Source organism: Dendropsophus ebraccatus, chromosome 7, assembly GCF_027789765.1.
Source record: "Dendropsophus ebraccatus isolate aDenEbr1 chromosome 7, aDenEbr1.pat, whole genome shotgun sequence".
NCBI lineage: Eukaryota > Metazoa > Chordata > Amphibia > Anura > Hylidae > Dendropsophus > Dendropsophus ebraccatus.
In genome coordinates, this window is record NC_091460.1 from 140,885,072 (window position 1) to 140,899,502 (window position 14,431).

The window sequence follows — 14,431 nt, forward strand, 5'->3', positions numbered from 1 at the left end:
GTCTCGTCCAATGAATCTATGTTCTCGCTGACATTTCTATCTACTCACCAGCCAGCGTATGCATACATTCCGGAATAAAACGCTAAGGGTAACCCCATAACACTGACATCTTTCCCGACGAAGGCGTCCTTAAAGTTCTGCGTCTCTCCTGAAATAGACAAGTTTTAATTGACGTGAAATAATGCATTTTGTCACTCATGCTGTTTACATGGAATTACGCATGGCACGGGTCACTTGTAAATACGGAGCTGTCAAACCCCATGAAGATAAGCCCCCACGTCGGCTGACATCCCACAGAGCCATCTTTACTTAAAGAACAGAAATTCCAGCAGAGATAAATGCACCTTTGAGGGATGTCAATAACCGGCCGCCAAACACAAGTATAGTTATAAATCATAATTGATCGCTTTGTCCGGCACATGGATGCTGTCAGCAACGTCAGGCATGTCTTCATTGGTTTGACATGTCTCTTACCAGCTACTCGTCCGGTATATTAAAAGTTGTGAGTAGCATGAATAATGCCTATGTCATGACAAGCCATAAAGAAATTGATAAAGTAAAAATCAATGGATCTGTTCAAAAGAGGCTTAAGATGACCGTGTCTATAATAGAGGCTGTTAACTATTCTGTATGGAGATGAGTATTACTTGGGCCTCCCCTCTATTATGCATAGCGGAGATGGAGAAGTAAGAAAGGACAGATCCTAAAGGGTTCGGAGTGCTCATATATTATTTATTTATACTGATGTCATGTATGGCTGGGTTTACACTACACTGATGGGAGTTGTAGTTTTGCAACAGCTGGAAAGCAAAGGTTCCCCTACCCCTGTTCTAAAGTATTTGACTGGGTTTACACTATGTTTTTGCAATTTTTTTACATCTGTTTTTGCAAAAAAAAAAAAAAAAAAATTTATATATTTATATATATATATATATATATATATATATATATATATATATATATATATATGGATCGAAAAAATGGTTACAATTGTGTGCATCCGCTTTGATTCGTTTTTCCATTGACTTCCAAGAAAAAGGATCAAAACTCATCTGTTTTTTTTTTGTTTGTTTTTACATACTGTACACAAAAATGTGCTTGACCTTTTGTGTACATTAAAAAAAAAAAGTGATGTGTTTTAATCTTTTTTTTTTTTTAATGGAAGTTAATGGAAGACACAAATGTATACATTTTTCCATTTGTTTTTTTGTAGAAACAAATAAAAAAAGAATTTCCAAACCGTAGTTTGAATCCAGTCAAATACTTACGTGCTGGGGTAGGGCACCTTGGCTCTCCAGCTGTTGCAAAACTACAACTCCCATCACGAGCCTTTTGGTGCTGCTCCGCTCCCTGCCACTCCTCCCAGGATGCCGAGAAAAGCTGGATACAATCCTAGAAAACTTCTCCCAGTTTTCCAGAATTGGATCCAGCTTTTCCCCGGCACTCTTACCTCTTCCCCCAATTATGAAAATTACCATTCTTTGGCATTCAATGCATTTCATTGCAGTTTGAAAAGAACGGCTGTTGATTTAATGGAAAACAGTGGTTGTTCTTTTAAAAAATAGTACAATGTTGGAACATGGGGCCCCATAGCAAAAAAAAAAAAACTGTACAGCCCCCCACACAACTAATAGCACACTGTGTGTGTGTGTGTGTGTGTGTGTATATATATATATGTGTGTGTGTGTGTATAATATATATATATATATATATATATATATATATATATATATACACACACACACACACACACACACATACACATACATACACACACACTTTGTGATGTGGCCAAAGAATAAGTCTCTTGTGGCAGTGCAGAGAGACAATCGCTGCTTGCTCTGTCAGTCCACTGTATTTAACTATAAGGGCCCATTAGCAGCCGTTATGGTTAAATACATAGGTGCAGGAGCAGACTACCTTTTGCTTAACCCCTTATGTACTGAAGTGTGTAAGTGACATAAACCTCACCTACATGCTGCAGCAAAAAAAAAGGGTTAAAAGCAGAAGAGAAGGAGATGGCTAGTGCACTGATAACCCCTGACTTCTGCAGGGCTCCGGAGAACAGAGGTGAAGAAGAGATTGCCTTGTCTTTTGCTTATTAACCCATTTTTATGTTGCAGCATGTAAATGAACTTTGGGTCACTTACACACAGCAGTACATGAGGGGTTAAGCAGAAGGGCACAGGCTGGCTCTTATCTTTCCTGTGCATCCCCGACCTCTCCTCCTGCAGGGGCCCCATAGCAGCTGCCTACCCTGCCTCTATGGTAGCTATGCCTATGAACATAGCCTATATCAATGGCGGTCATCCACTAAATTTCAACAGTGTGTGTGAACATAGCTTTTCTGTGTTTTCAATCCACTCATTGTTAGGGTTAAAACATACTGAGCAAAAATACTGTGTGGCCATGTTCACACTGGATAAGAACAGTGGCCGTTGATTGACAAGGCCGTTGTCTTACATGTTCAACTGAGCCATTCTACAGTATCATCCAGATGAACATCTCTTGATTTTAATTGGAATTTGGGCACATTAGGGTGTGCTCACACTCCAATTTACCATTGACCACCGTGTAAAGTGCAGCTGGGAGCCGTAGTTTACACTATGGTCAATGGTAAATTGGAGTGTGGGCACACCCTAATGAGCAGGGGCTATTTTCTACAACTGTTGTTCACCAAACTGCGGTCGTAGTAAATAAACCTAAACAATGTCCACAGGGCATACAGGGAGTATACACTACGGCCATTGGGTGTATACATTACGTCCATACACTTCTATGCAATTAAGCAGTACTTATAAATAACGGCTGTTGTTTAAAGTGTCACTGTCATTTAATTTTTTATTTATTTATTTAATTTTTTTTCAGAAATCAATAGTACAGGCAATTTTAAGAAATGTTGTTATTGGGTTTATTAGCCAAAAAAATGCATTTTTATCATGAGAAAGCAGTTTGAAGCTCTCCCCCTGTCTTAATGGTTCTCCTATTGAGAGGGGAGGGCTGAAGGGAGATGAGGCACCAAAACAGGACAACAAAAAGTTAATTTACAGCTACATCACCGGGCTATCTCCTCTGAAGTCAGCACTGACCTCTCTGACCTCTGAATACTGGTTTTCACACAGCTCCCACTGTGTAATCCTTTGTTCTCTGCTCTCTGCTGCCGACTAATCTCCCTCCTCCCCCCTCCCCTCTCCATAGGTTACACAGGGCTCAACTGATGTAAAAGAGCAATGAATGAGAGGGGGGGGGGGGGGGGGGGCTGGGGAAAGTGTTTTTGAATGCAGATAGTGGCATATTTGCCTCATAAACCCAAATACAAAGTTTCTTAAAATCGCCTGTACTATTGATTTATGCAAAAAACAAAACAAAAAAAAAACAGTGACACTTTAATAACCAAATACAGTGTGTAAACATGGTAGCAGCGAATACTGAAAATGTAAAATTTAGATGCACACATTAATAAATAAATCATTACCAAAATTCAGAATATGATACTAAAGATCACATTTACTTAGCAATCCTGACATTGAGTTTCTCTGAGACTGGATTCTTGTTCCATAGAATTTAATCAGAGTGCATTATAATGACAGGGGATACATCTGTAGGCTCCCAAGCATGTCACTAACCTTGCCAAGGCTGGGCTATTTTTCATTGTAATGTATCACACTCATATATTATCAAATAGCGTTAGACTGCCAAGAATTTCTAACACTCATTAACACAGTGTTGTACGTGTTTTCCTCTGACATTTGCACATGTTATTCAGCCGCACAGCTGTCTACAGTAATAACATCTGTGAGAAACCTTGTATCACATTTTGTCGTTTTTGTGTTATATGTTTATTTCCCTAAGTTTCTTAATGCCAGTTTTGTAGCTTTTACACTTGGCATAACTTTATCGGGAGCGGCGAGTTTTGAAGCCAATGGTGGTTTTAAAGATCATAGCCGGAGCGGTGAGTCACCGACAAGCAGCGGCTCTCTGGTTGACCTAATTTGTGAATGTATTACATAGACGGTAATTCATTTGAACATCACTTTGTAACACCACGTTTTCCCTGTATTCGCAGGCAGAGAAGAGCCAACTGCACTTTTCCATGATTTTTTTTTTTTTTTGTGGTTTGCTATAGTATTTTTCAGATTAATGCAATAGGACAATCTATTTAAAGAAGTATTCCAAGAAAAATTTACTTTTAAAATAAGTTAATAAAGAAAAATAAGAGATAGCGAGGGGTCCGACCGCTATATCCCCCACATCTCCATATCTGGCCCCCATCTTCTCTGTTATGAATAGAGCCATGGGTACAGCAAGTGACCCGCATCCCTATTTATTCCTATGAAGCCGCCGGAAAGAGTAGAGTAAGCACTATACAGGTTACTCGGCTCATTCTGGCGGCTCTATTCATTCCTATAGAGCCGCTGGAAAGAGCAGAGTAAGCACTCTTATGGTCTCCGATGGGTTAGTAGAAAAGAATAGAACCTGGGGGCACATGCCGTAACTGCGTTTCTAATTATAAAAGAGTAGCCGGGGGCCAGATATGGAGATCAGCAGGGGGCACAGAGGTCCTACCCCGTGATTTCTTACCTTTCTCCTATCCTGTGGATAGACGAAAAGAACATTTTTCTTGGACAACCTCTTTAACTGAAGAAATAGTGGCACACAGACCTGCCGATGGGCTCCAAGGTTCAGCAAAATTCTGGGGGATGATAATTTTACGGCCTGTTTCTTATGGGTTCTATTAGACTTTATAAAAATATGATATTAGTGTGTAATCATAACAGTAAAGTTTATAATGCTCCATCATCTTTTATTCATGTCCCAAGCTGTTGCTCTCAGCTGCCACTGCTGTCCATGTCAGGAACTGTCCAGAGCAGGAGAGGTTTCCTATGGGGAGTCAGACTGAAAAGAATACACCAATTCCTGCAGGGCATACAGCAGCTGATAAGTACTGGAAAATGAGTTTTTTTTTTTTTTTTTTTTATAGAAGTAAATTACAAATCTCTGGCACTTGCTGGGACCAGTTGATCTGAAATATTTTTATTTATTTTTGTGAACTACCCCTTTAATGGTGGTGCAAAATGTTAAGAACATACAATTTTTTTCCTCTCATTTTACCGCTATATGATAAATTTCTATGTGTAATAATTTACCTTTTTTAATATTGAGAAAAGCTGATCATTTATAGACAGTTAAAGCCTGTCAGGCTCTAATAGAAGATGATAAATACAATAAATGTTAGCACTTACCTTTAATTAACTGTATAACTCCAGGGACTATAATTATCAGGATTGCTACAAGCTTGCAAAAGGTCAAGAAAATCTGTATACGAGCACTCCAGCTAACACTCATACTGTTCAGGACCATTACAATGGCTGAAAGAAACAAAAAAGGGGAAAAAAATAACATTAGGCACCTTTTTAGCCTTTACTTGCTTTATAAAATTCATTTTAGTCATAAATTTATTCAGTATTTCATTCTGTGTGGAATGATTAGCACTATCGGCTAGACAATGGATAGTAGAGAGATAAAAGATACACTGGAATGGCGAGATGCCTCCTCAGAGCATTTTAAATCAGCAGGTCTGGTGGGGATTCTTGCTATGCAATGGTTACTAACTACCGAACAAGGACAACTAGTCAACCGGGAAGCCAAGACTCATTGAAGTGCATGGTGGGAAAAGGGAACCCCAACTGTTCTGATCCCACAGAAGAGCCACCAAATATATAAATTACAAATAGAGATGAACGAGTACTAAAATACTCGGTGCTCGATACTCAAGGCGAATATTCCCCGATGCTCGGGTGCTCATTTCGAGTAACCAACCCCGTTGAAGTCAATGGGAAACTTGAGCATTTTTGCAGGGGACCAAAGCTCTGCACAGGGAAGGTTGCCTTAAAACCTGGAAACCTCAGAAAATGACTGAAACAACACGGAAATGGACAGGAAACAGCAGAGGCAGCATGTATGGACGCCTTTGGGGCACCACTTGCACAGGACACAGCACAGTGAGGATAGTTATGGCTGAACTAAAGAACCCAGCCAGCCAAGAGAATGTCAGCAACAGGACAAAAAAAAAATATATGTTTTAAAAATGTTAAGCCCTTAGGACTGTCAGATTCTTTGTGTCAGATTCCTGCCTAACCGCACACTAATTCCCTGCCTAATCCCTTCCAGCCTGCATCTGACGCGAGCACCGTGGGACCTGATTCTTATATGCCCAGGTCATCTGATCTGGCCAGCCAATCGCTGCTTTCGACAGGTAGGGTTCCCATGTGATGCTACAAGCTCCCAAAGACTCTCCTGCATGATGATTGGCTGAAAAAAAGCTGCTAAATATGCAGGAAGAGGAAGATGCCAATGTCCCAAGTATCGCGAGATGCTCGTCCGAGTAACAAGCATCATCGAGTACCCTAATGCGGACGAGCATGCTCACTCATCTCTAATTACGAACAATAATAAAATTCACATAATAAGGAGCTGACAGATTATACAGATCCCCAAAGTATAGGTGGGAGTAAATTGTGTTACACAATAAATCCTCTAGAACTAGATAGATCGATATAACTAAAGTAATTACTACACAAAAGTACTGGGCATATAAGACACTATTACTTTGCTAAAAGTATAAGAGAAACAGAACGCCGATCTCAGGGAGCCCAACCAAACGATGACACTGCCGACAGGCGGCAGTGATATTGTTTGGTTGGTCTCCCTGAGATCAGCGATCTGTTTCTCTTATGGTTTTAGTAGGCACCAGATCTACCTCTACTACTCCACTTCTACAATATGGCTACATTGGCCTGAGGAAGGTCGGAAGCACGACCGAAACGTCGCCATTAGCATTGCTTTCATACTCAATTACTTTGTACTTTGATCTGGTTGGATTTTGACACCTAATTCCATGTGAATAAAAATTTTTCACGAGCATAAAACCTTTGGAAGTGCAGTGCTTCTGTCTATATAGAGTTAACATGTCAGTCTTATCCTACAGTAAACAGTGAGAGCGGAGGCCCTCCCATTCAAAGAGATAGTAGGAGGGATTCAGTACGGAGACTGTGGGCGGAGTTTGCGGTGAAATCTCTGTGCCGAATCCGTAGTGTGAACGGGCCCTAAAAGTATATTTTATAGTGTATAGTAATGTGATACTAGTGATAAGCGAATAGTATTCTATAGTACGCTATTCGAGCTATTTGTTTTCATTCGAATATTTGAACGAAAGCGCTGTAAAAATGCAGGGGGGGAGGGACAGGCACTAGGAATAGGCCTGTCCTTCACCCCTGCATTCTTACAGCGCTTTCGTTCGAATATACGAACGGAAAAAAAAAGCTCGAATAGACTATAATGGGATTCGATATTTGAACGAATATACGAATATCGGGGGCTATTCGAATTGAATTTCGATTTTTCAAGTATTTCACCATTTGCTCATCTCTAGTCATTACAAAGTACAATAAAAAAAAAAAAACGTTAGGAAAAGAGGAAAAAACAGAGCCCCCTCTCCCCCCATTTACATTTTCTGTCATTAAGGGGTTAATATTTTGTTCTCCGTGCTTTAAATATCAAGCAAAAAAAATAAATAAATAAATAGAACTACTGCAGTGCCCTCAGCCCCCTCCTGGATGCATTTCCTGTACATGCTGCTGGGCCCTGCGCTTAATCCTGGGCATCCCCCCCACACATTCCTTGGCTGGAGTAAAGTGCATGGCTTGCAAATTAAGCCATCTCCCGAGTGAGCATGTTTGGACTTGAACCCCACCGTGCGCACATGGAGCACAATCTACTGTACCCTCAGCAAAGCTTAAAAAGTTCTCATTGAAGATTTAAGGAAAGCCGCAATGTTTTAAAGGGTAAGCCAGTTCTAATTGGTGGGGTTTGCCAACTTCGCCTTGGGCATTGGAATTACTTGTCCCGACTCTTGTCTAATTCCATGTTATTCTGCCAGTACTTTAGAAAGTAAATATCTCAGCATGTTCAGTAACTAGTGTGGACTTTATTGGAAGGAAATATGTTACCTCATTAAATGTGTTGCTTCTCTACATTTAAAGGGGTACTCCAGCAATTTTTTTTTCTCTGTCAGATCAACTGGTTTCAGAAAGTTATATAGATTTGTATTCTACTTCTATTTTAAAATCTCAAGTCTTTCCATACTTATCAGCTGCTGATATGTCCTACAGGAAGTGGTGTATTCTTTCCAGTCTGACACAGTGCTCTCTGCTGCCACCTCTGTCCAAGACATGAACTATCCAGAGAAGCAGCAAATCCCCATAGAAACCCTCTCCTGCTCTGGACAGTTCCTGACATGGACAGAGGTGGCAGCAGAGAGCACTGTCTCAGACTGGAAAGAATAGACCACTTCCTGCAAGACAAACAGCAACTGATAAGTACTGGAAAACTGAAGATTTTAAATAGAAGTAAATTACAAATTTATTTAACATTCTTAAACCATTTGAAAGAAAAAAGATTTTGCTAGTGTCCCCTTTAATTACAACATACGATTTCTCAAAACCAAAATTATAATTTAAAAATGTATTGCACTTAAAAAGGGTAAAATATGTCAGACATTGTACTAATGATTTATTTTATTTATTTAATAGTAAAAATAGTGAAAGGATGGTGGAAAAAAAAATCTGTGTGAACTAAAAAATAACGCTCACTGTTTGCAAAAGACGTCCGTAAATAATTGTCATGATCGTTATGACGTCTGCACAGACAACGTCCGTCTTTTTGTACATTGTGTGTAGAGATAAGTAAAGCAAATCTGGCAAATTAAGATTCACTGTGAATCACCATGTCCATTCTTGTGGTTCTGCAAAGTGAATTGCCGCCGATTCGTTAAGGAAATTCACAAAAAAAAAAAAGTTGTCCGCAAATGCTGTCTGGAGCCTCACTGGGTGGGAGAAAGGCATTTACAATAATCACTAGTGTCCGTCCAATCAGCTGCAGGCCCCTCTGTGATGTCAGCACCTCCCCCTCTACATAAGGCGGTTCGGTAATGATGGCTGCCAGTCGGCTGTGTGTTGAGTAGAGAGCAGGATGGCAGCAGGCAATTACAGCAGAGCAGGGAGAGACTAACAGAGTGACATAGGGTCAGAGAAGAAAGCAGGAAGAGACTAAGGGCCCTATTTCACCGGACGATTATCGTTTGCATAATCGTTAACGATCTCAAACGACCGCTATTGCGAAAGACCTGAAAACGTTCACTCATTTCCATGGAACGATAATCGTTACTTATAATCGTAATTGCGATAGTTTTTCTTAGCTATTGCGTTCGTATATATTGCAAACGACCGAACAATGTCTTATTCAATGCGAACGATTTGCGAACGTTTTGCGAACGAGTAACGATAAAAATAGTTCCAGGTCTTATAAAGCGATCAACGATTTCTCATTCGGTCGTTAATCGTTAACTGCATTTCAACCGAACGATTATCGTTTAGATTCGAACGATTTAATGATAATCTGAACGATAATCGTCCGGTGGAATAGGGCCCTAACAGAGGGATATAGGGACAGAGAGGAGTAGAATGACGGAAACTGGATGAGTGACTGGCTGATTGGCATTTTTTTATTGCGATTTTCCGACTTTTGACACTTTTACAACAACATGCTTATACAAATTTGCCCTTCTGTAACAGCCCCAATATTGTAGCTACTATAGTTTGGGCTGTTTTAATGAAATTCAATAAGATTCGATTCGCAAATCTTAACGGGTTTGACCAAAAATTCACAAAGCTCCCAAAACGAATTCCCGGCTGCTACACTCGTCTCTAATTGTGTGCATTGGAAGTCCGTCATTTCAGCAATTAAATTTGAGCATTAACGGACATCTAAATTGCAAAAGCGGACGTCTTTTCTTTTTCTTTAACGTTATGTAAACATAGCCAACGAGATTAACAAAACATAAAATTATTAAAATCAATAAAAGAAATTAAACCGGAGAAATTTAAAGTAAAAATAAAACCCATCCGCTAGAGCCTTTACACTAGGATCAAATCATTTTCGGTAGGGTTCAGAGGTCACTCCTTGCCCTGCTTCGCTGTACCGGTGACCTTTTAAATGTGGATTAACAATATCTTGTCTAAGCTGCATTACAGGAGCGGCGCTTTTACACAAGGCTTCATTTTTCTATTTACTTCCGTTTTGCCAAGAGCTCAGAGAGATTAGATCAGATTGTGACTCGCTCCTGTGTAAAGGATACAGAGAATATTATAAGGTCAAGGACCTGCAAGTATGTTGTGCTCTGGTCATTCTGATACAAGATGTTACGTCTTGGGATCACAGAGAAGTTATTTATTATAAGTACATAAAGTGATTGCCGCACATAGTTCTATAGATTCCACCAACGCTGGGAGTCGGGGCTAATGCTTCTGTGCTTTGCTTATGACCCCTAATATATATTTGCTTTATGCAGTAGCCCACGCTCATTCCACCATTATTACATAGATTTCTTATATTTCCTGCAATCCCCAGATGTTACCTTCCATAATATTGCTATTTAAAGGAAAATTTCAGTAACAACTGGGTATTCATTGCAGTTATTAGAAAATCCTTGAGACACCTTAAAGGGAACCTGTCACCCCCCGTGCCGGGGTGACAGGCTCCCGACCCCCTGTTAGAGCCCCCTATACTCACCTAATCCCGCCGGGTCCCGCTTCTGGAGGTGGTCGGGTGATGAAGATCTCAGCCGCTGCAGCCCGGAGCGCGCACTGAAAGATGAGTCCAACGCTCATAGAGAATGACAGGAGAGTCCAGCGCTCCGTCATTCTCTATGAGCGTTGGACTCATCTCTCAGCGCGTGCCCCGGGCTGCAGCGGCTGAGATCTTCATCACCCGACCACCTCCAGAAGCGGGACCCGGCGGGATTAGGTGAGTATAGGGGGCTCTAACGGGTGGTCGGGAGCCTGTCACCCCGGCACGGGGGTGACAGGTTCCCTTTAAGGCCATGTGCACACAATGTTTTATTAAAGGAGAAGTCTGGCGAATTTTTTTTTTTATAAAGTATTGTATTGTCCCTCAAAAGTTATACAAATCCCCAATATACACTTATGGGAAATTTACATAAAGTGCTTTTTCCCTGCACTTATTTCTGCATCAAGGCTTCACTACCTGGATAACATGGTGATGTCACTTCCTGGATAACATGGTGATGGGGACACTGAGGGACACAGGGCACTGGAGGGACACTGAGCATCCCTCTGCCATCATCCTCTCCAGCAGCCACAGCTCTGGGAGTCGGGTCGTGACATCACCATGTTATCCAGGAAGTGACATCACCTTGTTATCCAGTAAGTGAAATCACCATGTTGTCCAGGAAGTGACATCACCATGTTGTCCAGGAAGTGACATCACCATGTTGTCCAGGAAGTGACATCATCATGTTATCCAGGAAGTGAAGCCTTGATGCAGTAGTAAGTGCAGGGAAAAAGCACTTTATAAGCATTTCCCGTAATAAGTGTATAAGGCAATACAATAAAAATTTCACTGGACTTCTCCTTTAATTTAATTAACAACAGATGTTCTTTCTTGTGAAAAGAGCGCCCATTGGTAATTAAATCAATATGTTAGCATTGATTTTAATGCAACAACGGCCATCATTTATACACACAGTCTATACTACAGCCGTTGTTGAACTGCAGCCATAGAACATAGTTTTGCAAACCAATGTAAAGTACGGCTGTCAGCCATATATTTAATGCTTAATTGGATTGGCCAGACTCTCAGACCAACGTAAGTACAAATAGGTTCACTTTGTAATTGAGTTGTGTTCAAAATGTTGCAAAGAATTCAGCTATGGCTCATCCTGTTACATTGCTTCTCACTTCAGGTGACCATGTGTATAAACAACGGCCGCTGTTTAACATGTTCATGTGGCCGATATGGTATGGTAGGTATATCATTTTATTTTAATTGGGATGCGGACACATTTAGGTGTAGCCCGCAATCCAATTAACCTTTGAAGTCTATATAATGTACGGCCATCAGAACGACCATGCAATGTGTAGACAAAGCGGGAACATGGCTGCTGTTAATGCATTAGCGGCCGCAAATAATTGACATGCCAATTACTTGTGCGGCCATAGGTTAACAACGGCCACTGTTCAATACAGTGTCTGCACAATGGCCATTGTTTCCTATAGAGTTCAATGCAGTGCATTATTTTAAGGGGAGAATGGCCATTGTTTTAATCGCCAACAACGGCCGTTCTAGTCTTAAAAAAATACACTGTGTTAACATGACCTAATACTGACTTGACACTAAATTTAGAAATCATCTAATACACTCACATGGCTCCTATCCAGAGAGAGAGAAGGAAGGCAATGTGTGGGCCAAGTCATAGCTGCATTGTTTTCATGTGATTGTCATCAGATAAGTTTATCTTTCTTTTTATACCAATAGATGACAAAGCAAATGTACTTGGATTACATAACTACTTATGACCAGTGCTACAATACTATGATAGAACTCATACTGATAGAGTCATACTGTACTTTTAACTTCTCTATGGGGGAGATTTGTCAAAAATGGTTTAAAGTGAAACTGGCTCATTTGCCCCCGGCAACCAATCAGATTACACCTTTCATTCCTCACATACTCTTTGGAAAATGATAGGCGGAATCTGATTGGTTGCCGGGGGCGACTGAGCCAGTTTCATTTTACACCATGTTTGATAAATCTCCCATATGTCTATATTGCCACCCTGTAAACATCCTAGTTAACAACAAATCAACCAGTTTATTTTAAGCAAGATTCAGCTTTCTGTAAATTGTTAAAATTATACTTTTACAACACCCTATTCAGAATCTCTATTAAAAAAAAATTGTAGCTGAACATAATTTTTTTTTAACCTTTTTGAATAATGGGCATTGAACAAAATTTAAACCAAGCAGCAAGAACATTGCAGGCAAAGGTGCATACCTGGTAAATATCATTATAACTTTCAAAGTCTTAATCAACAATAGATGAAATATAAAGCAAGTTTTCAATATATATTTTTTTTATCATGCTATAAAACAAAGCTATACTTACCAGAATTCTACTCTCCTTAAGGCAGCTATATAACAGCTATACTTACTGTATCCAGGTCCAGTCTCCTGAAGGCAGCTATATAACAGCTATACTTACTGCATCCAGGTTCAGTCTCCTGAAGGCAGCTATATAACAGCTATACTTACTGTATCCAGGTCCAGTCTCCTGAAGACAGCTATATAACAGCTATACTCACTGTATCCAGGTCCAGTCTCCTGAAGGCAGTTATATAACAGCTATACTTACTGTATCCAGGTCCAGTCTCCTGAAGGCAGCTATATAACAGCTATACTTACTGTATCCAGGTCCAGTCTCCTGAAGGCTTCTATATAACAGCTACAGTATACTTACTGTATCCAGGCATCACATCTACTGTTGATTTAGATTTTAAAAAGTTATAATAGTGACACTTTAAAGCTATGTTCACATAACATATAGAGAGTGGCTATCCCTCTGCCCGAATCATCCCGGCCGGTACCTAAGTACCGGCCTGATGATCTTTCCGTCCGCAGAGCTCTGATGCGGGCGCATCAGCGCGCTCGCATCAGAGCTTCCCATAGCTTGCTTCACTGTGTGAACTGACATGGTTTCCTACGGCTGCAATTCACTGAATTGTGGCTGCAGAAAGCTGACATGTCAGTTCTTTGCGGTGCCGCACGGGATCCCGACCGGAGCATATACGATGTGTAGACGCTCCGGCCCGGGATCCCATTGTAGCAGAGGCAGTGTTAGGCTAGGTTCATACTGCGTTTTCAGCATCCGTTTAACGGATCTGTTTTTTTTTAACGTCCAGAAAAATAGGGTCAGCAACGTTTTTTGGTCCGTTTTGGTCCGCCAAAAAAAATGGATCCGTTTTTTTTTTTTATAATGGAAGTCAATGGAAAAACGGATGCACACAAATGAATCCGTTTTTTGCAATCCGTTTTTCATGCGTTTTTTGCAAAAAACGGATGCGTTAAACGGATGCTGAAAACGCAGTGTGAACCTAGCCTTACACTCCGCAGAAAGTACGGCCGTACTTTTACGTAGTGTGAACACAGCCTAACACTATATGCCAACTTAGAATTAACTACAGACCACAGTATAATTAGTTGGAGTTAGCGCCATTGTTTCTATAATACTATCCTTTGCCATTGCCTCTTCAAGAGCCATCGATTCTAAAATACATTTTTTTTTTACAGATTAATACTGTAAATATTGTGTTTCACCATAATGTAATGTTTTACTATGAACGTCATGCAGGGCTTGTTAATACATCGCTCATAAAACTGCCCACACTACTGGGGATGAGCTTGCATTTTATAAGGCCTAGACCAAGGCATGGAAGGAAATGTAGCAAGATCTCCAATAGTGGTTACAATGTAATCCCTCAGCTCTGACATAGACATGAGTCATGCGCCTTCCAGGT

The 14,431-nt window shown here is 40.5% G+C and overlaps 1 protein-coding gene across 1 annotated transcript in view; it reads right to left on the reverse strand.

Annotated features, from left to right (window-relative positions):
* SLC7A11 (solute carrier family 7 member 11) overlaps positions 1–14,431 on the reverse strand; it is a 184,779-nt gene that overhangs the window by 113,013 nt on the left and 57,335 nt on the right. Inside the window, exons 5-6 of the mRNA XM_069976836.1 lie at positions 5,244–5,369; positions 49–148 (exon numbers count right to left, since the gene is read on the reverse strand). Coding sequence (XP_069832937.1) covers positions 49–148; positions 5,244–5,369 — 226 coding nt within the window. The remainder of the gene's footprint in view (positions 1–48; positions 149–5,243; positions 5,370–14,431) is intronic.